Source organism: Medicago sativa, chromosome 3 (genome assembly GCF_051527215.1).
Source record: "Medicago sativa cultivar Bolivia chromosome 3, Bolivia_mono, whole genome shotgun sequence".
NCBI classification, from domain to species: domain Eukaryota; kingdom Viridiplantae; phylum Streptophyta; class Magnoliopsida; order Fabales; family Fabaceae; genus Medicago; species Medicago sativa.
In genome coordinates this window covers 56,067,873-56,073,872 of record NC_140751.1, presented here as the reverse complement: position 1 = coordinate 56,073,872, position 6,000 = coordinate 56,067,873, and the positions used below count along the sequence as shown (strand labels likewise).

At 33.5% G+C, this 6,000-nt stretch overlaps 1 protein-coding gene and 1 pseudogene across 1 annotated transcript; both read left to right on the top strand.

The window, feature by feature from the left end:
- The first annotated feature begins 397 nt into the window (after window positions 1-397).
- Window positions 398-1,701, top strand: LOC146938522 (ABC transporter C family member 3-like). Its single transcript, XM_085752451.1, has 4 exons — window positions 398-597; window positions 684-747; window positions 1,110-1,349; window positions 1,443-1,701. The coding sequence occupies exons 1-4, from the start codon at window positions 529-531 to the stop codon at window positions 1,553-1,555; spliced, it is 486 nt and encodes a 161-aa protein (XP_085608577.1). The 5' UTR covers window positions 398-528; the 3' UTR covers window positions 1,556-1,701.
- A 2,097-nt stretch (window positions 1,702-3,798) lies between these two features.
- LOC146938521 (ABC transporter C family member 3 pseudogene) lies at window positions 3,799-5,682 on the top strand (annotated as a pseudogene).
- Window positions 5,683-6,000: the final 318 nt, after the last annotated feature.

Below are 6,000 nucleotides of genomic sequence, written 5' to 3'. Positions count from 1 at the left end.
CCTTGATCCATGTTCTTGAGATTCTGGGCTTGTATAAAAGCAACCTTCTGATCTCTTGTGCGAACATTCTGATCTCTGAGCAACATTCTGATCTAACTTTCTGACCTCAGTGTTAGATCTTGAATTCAAATGTCCTTTGATTTCTTTATTCTTGGTATGATTTAAACCTTGTTCCTGTCTTAGTAAAACAATCAAGAGCACAAGTTAAATACCAAGGAATTAATCAAAGTCCATTAATTCTTTAATCATATTGGTTTATTATCTTTAAAATTAATTAGGGATTTTGCCTCAACACAATATGCTCCTCACTTGCCTCTTGTTTTACGCGGACTTACTTGCACTTTTATTGCTGGAGCGAAAACTGGGATCGTGGGAAGAACAGGAAGTGGAAAATCAACGCTAGTGCAAGCACTCTTCAGACTTGTTGAACCTGTTGCAGGACGAATATTGATAGATAACATCAACACCTCATTGATTGGACTTCATGATTTGCGATCCAGACTTAGCATAATTCCTCAAGATCCAACAATGTTTGAAGGGACTGTAAGAAGTAACCTCGACCCGCTTGAAGAGTACACAGATGAACAGATTTGGGAGGTAATTTGGTTGTGCTTGAAAATAAGAAATAACTGATCCTTTTAGTTCAAGTTATACAAATTTCAATATTTTGTGAAATGTTTTAGGCTCTAGATATGTGCCAACTTGGAGATGAAGTGAGGAAGAAAGAAGGAAAGCTTGACTCCACAGGTTTAACTTCTCAAAACTTTAAGCATATATATACTCTCTCCATTCCAGATTAAGTGACCTTTTGACCAAAGAAAAAAATTCCACGCTAGGTAACGTTTTAGTTTTTCGAACTTCAAGTCGTTATAGTTCACTATACATTTATGACAAAGTTGTGACACTCATTAGAGATGGTGACCATTGTGCTGATAAGCCAGCCTCTTTTGGTACCTCTATCTCCGGTTTAGTCTGGCAGGCGGAATTATATCCTTTTTAATCGTGGCGATAAAAGCTAAACGTCACTCAATGTAGATGAAGTTAATAATAATTTTTAGAAGACGGTTTTAGATGTAATACTTTTCATTAACCATCATGAGTTCTGGCAGTTACTGAGAATGGAGAAAATTGGAGCATGGGGCAAAGACAGTTGGTCTGCCTCGGACGTGTTCTGCTTAAGAAAAGCAAGATCTTGGTGCTCGATGAAGCAACTGCATCAGTTGATACGGCAACAGATAATATTATTCAGCAAACAGTTAAGCAACATTTCTCAGATTGCACAGTCATTACCATTGCTCATAGAATCACTTCAATCCTCGATAGCGACATGGTTCTGTTTCTCAGTGAAGGCAAGAACCTGTTTTATTTCCCCCTTTATTTGTCACCATTTAATGTTTTCTTATTAAATCTGAACATGATTTTTCTTCATATTGATCCTACAGGGCTTATTGAGGAATATGATTCACCAAAGAAGTTGCTTAAGAACAAATCTTCATCTCTTGCTCAACTAGTTGCAGAATACACAAGGAGATCAAACACTGGTTTTGGAAGTTAAGAGCTGACACTGAAAATATACTAGACTAGAAACTATAAGTTTTAATAAGAGTATAAAATAATAATATATAATTCATATTTTATATATATTTGTGCAATATAATGTTTAGATTATTTATTAAAAAAAAATGTTTAGATTATTGATAATCGTTTTTCTTTGGTGGTGGCCAGAGTTTGAACCCCGGACGTTGCATATTTTATGCATTGTCCATACCAACTGAGCTAAGCTCACGAGGACAGATTATTGATAATCGTTTGTTATGAGAGAAAGTGTGTTATAAAAGTAAGAATTTGTTGAAGAAAAAGAGAGTAACTAACAATTGTAAGTTATGAGAGAAAGATAACACATAAAATTTATTGGAAAGAAAAAGTGTGTGCAAAAAAATATCTGCAGAGTAACAGGAGGGTATAATAGGAAGAAATAGTGAAAAAATACACTTATTTAATTTGATGTTACTATTTTAAAACGACATTTAAAAAAGAACGAAGGGGAGTATTATATCTATGGTTTTATTTTGAGAAATATACAAATATAACTTGAAATAAAAACAACAATAATATTAAACAATAATATATTATATAATTGTAAAAAGAAGTAATATTATGTTTAAAATGAAAAATAATTATTATTTTGGGACTTATGTACGTGACATTCTTGGTAGGATTACGAACCATAGTCACAGGACAAATGCTCAAGATCAACAATAAGTAAAATCAATTTTTTTTTCTTCGTATTATTAGAAGAAGAAAAAAAATCTTTTGGGTGTATCAAAACATTTGTATTTGGTTTTATGATCATGCAAAATAAACTCGTATATTAAACTAATGTTAAATATGTTTTGGTTTTTATAAATATATCAACTTTTTGTTTTAGTCCTTCTAAAATTTTCGTTCAATTTTTAGTCCCTATAAATTTTTCAATCATTACCTTTTAATCCCTATTTTTAAATCAATTTTTGTATTTTTTTTTAATGAAATTTTGCAAAAATATGTAAAATATTGTAAAAGTGACTTCCAGAAAAAATTATAATTTTTTAGCAAAACATAAATTAAATACAAACTTTTAACCGAAAAAAATATAATAATTCATATTTAATTCATGTTTTGTTAAAAGTTCTAATTTTTTTTATAGATATTCTTATAATATTTTAAATTTATCTGCAAAATTTTATTGAAAAATATAAATTTTACATATGAGTTTTATTTAAAGGAATGATTAAAAATGATAATGTAAAAGTTTTGGAGGACTAAAAGTTGAATAAATTTTTTAAATAACCATAACCGTATTTAACTCTTAAACTACATGAAGGTATGTTTAGTGGAACGGGATAGACTCTCACTCACAATTGGTGAATTAAAGTTTGAATTTTTGACTTGAGAGAAGCTCTCGTTTAGTGTCAAATAGTATCTCGTGAGCTTAGCTCGTATGGAAAATGCATAAAATATGCAAGGTCTAGGGTTTAAACCCTGGCCACCACAAGAAAAAAAAATAGTATCTCGACAAGCGGAATCTATAAAATGCTAAAAAGAAAAATATAAGGCGTGAAGCACTTGAACTATGGCAGAAAAGCGTTGCATTTGAAATCAACATCAATACAATTTTCCCTTTTTTTTTTTTTTTTTTTATATGACTTTTCTTATCATGTTTTCTAACTTTCCCTCCATCACTCACTCAGTTGTGCTCACAGAACACAACTCTCTCTTTAGAGCAAAGTCAACAAGTCAACCATAATTTTCCAGCCATTATTTTCTCCTTTCAAGGTGACTACATTTTGCGTATTCATGTTGCCTTCTTACTATAGAAAATATCTTTTTTGCCAATAACATATTGTTTTTGGTAGGGGTCTGGTAGTTCAACTAGTTCGAGTTAAGAGTTAAATAATTTGTAGGAGTTAAAGGGCCCATGTTTAAATTCTGGGGAAAGAGAAAATATGTACTAGCGTAACAACCAATATATTCAGGGTCGAATTAAACAGTTTTAAAGTCTGTTCTAATCTTAGATAGCATTGGTATATGCGGTAATTTGGGTCCTCAAAATGGTAGACTCCGAAATTGGTATATGCAGGAATTTAGGCCTTTAAAAATTGGTTTAGACATGAATTTGGGCTCTTAAATACTATGGAAGCCCTCAAATTTTAGGATTTATTGGCATAATTAAGTTCATAATTTCAAATTTGATTAAAAGTTGGGCCCTCAAACATTTTTATTTAATGTGTTTGGGGAAATTTTAGCCTCAAAATATATATGGTTTTTGATAAAGGTTTCTCTATTACAGGTCTCTTTCTTTGTCATGTTGGATTTTCTGTTTACAATATGACCAAACTTGCCCCTCTTGAAGAGTCCCTTTTGAATGGTGAAGCTAGTGTAAGCAACAACAATTCTGATTCCAAAAAGACACTAAGAAATGAAATTTCAACCAGTTATTCAAATGCTGGATTTTTTAGCATTCTTACATTCTCATGGATGACACCACTAATAACCTTAGGCAGTAAAAAGACTTTAGACCATGAAGACCTTCCATTGCTTTCTGCGAAAGACAGTGCCAGTGGAACTTTTTCAACTTTTAGAAATGAGCTTGAGTTAAAGTGTGGTAATGTTAGGAATGTGACCACTATCAACCTCGCCAAGGTGTTGTTCTTCTCGACATGGCAAGGGATTCTTCTATCTGGCTTTTTTGCATTGGTGTACACATGTGCTACTTATGTAGGACCCTACCTCATAGACAATCTTGTTCAATATCTTAATGATGAAAACAAGGTTAAAAATGAAGGCTATATTTTGGCAATGACATTTGTAGCGGCAAAGCTTGTCGAGTGTCTTATGCAGAGGCAATGGATGTTTAAGTTCCAACAGGTTGGTGTTAGGATGCAATCAATGTTGGTATCAATGATCTATGCTAAAGGTTTGACACTTTCCTGTCAGTCGAAAACGAAAGAGGGACACAGCAGCGGCGAAATCATCAACTTAATGACTGTTGATGCTGGAAGGATTGGTGAATTTTGTTCGTACATGCATGATCCATGGGTGGCTGTTCTGCAAGTCTCTTTGGCTTTGTTTATACTTCATAGAAGTGTAGGGGTTGCTTCAGTAGCTACTTTTGCCGCCACCGTAGTTGTGATGTTGCTAAACCATCCTTTGGCATCACTGCAAGAGAAGTTCCAAGGTAAGTTAATGGAATTCAAAGATAAAAGAATGAAGGCGACGTCTGAGATTCTAATGAACATGAGGATTCTTAAACTTCAAGCATGGGAGATGAAATTCTTATCGAATATTATTCAGATTAGGAAGTTAGAGGAGACATGGCTAAAGAAATTTCTTGGTGGTACAGCAATTATTAGATTTCTCTTCTTTAATGCCCCGACGTTTGTTGCTGTGGTTACTTTTGGTGCTTGTGTTCTTATAGGCATTCCGCTTGAATCAGGAAAGATCTTATCTGCTCTTGCAACGTTTAAAATTCTTCAAACTCCTATCTATAGTCTTCCTGACACAATTTCAATGATTGCACAAACCAAGGTTTCTCTAGGAAGGATTGTTGCATTTCTTCGCTTAGATGATTTGCAGGCCGATGTAGTGGAGAAGCTTCCACGAGGTAGTTCTGATATAGCAATTGAAATAGTAGATGGAAATTTCTCTTGGGAATTTTCTTCTGCCAATACAACATTGAAAAACATAAATCTTAGAGTTTTTCATGGAATGAGGGTTGCTGTTTGTGGTACGGTTGGATCAGGCAAGTCGAGTTTACTTTCATGTATAATTGGTGAGATACCAAAGATATCTGGGAACTTGAAGGTTTGTGGAACAAAGGCCTACGTTGCTCAATCACCGTGGATACAGAGTGGCAAGATAGAGGATAATATACTATTTGGTAGAGAGATGGATAGGGATAAGTATGAGAAGGTTATAGAAGCATGTTCATTGAAGAAAGACCTCGAGGTTTTACCATTTGGTGATCAGACCATTATTGGAGAGAAGGGAATCAATTTGAGTGGTGGACAGAAACAAAGAGTACAAATCGCTCGTGCTATTTACCAAGATGCTGATATTTTTCTGCTCGACGATCCCTTTAGTGCAGTTGATGCTCATACAGGATCCCATCTCTTTAAGGTATTCTGTTTTGATCTTTGCTAATATCAGTACAATCTGTTTTAATCTTCTTGACAATCCCTTTAGTGCTGCTGATGCTCTTCTATTTTGTGACAAAAACTTTCGTGGAAGTTTATTTCTTAGCGTATTGTCTATATAAATTCCAATAGCATATTATGCACATGGATACCGTTATAACATCAAAGATTTATTGATTGTTGTATCAAGAGAGTTTTGAAAGGTGGAAAATTAACCATGGATTAGACCCACATAAAAAAAAATGGTATATCATTTGAACATGATATCAAGCAGGATGACAACCTTGAATTACCTTACTAAAGAATGTTGTTGTGTATTTATTTG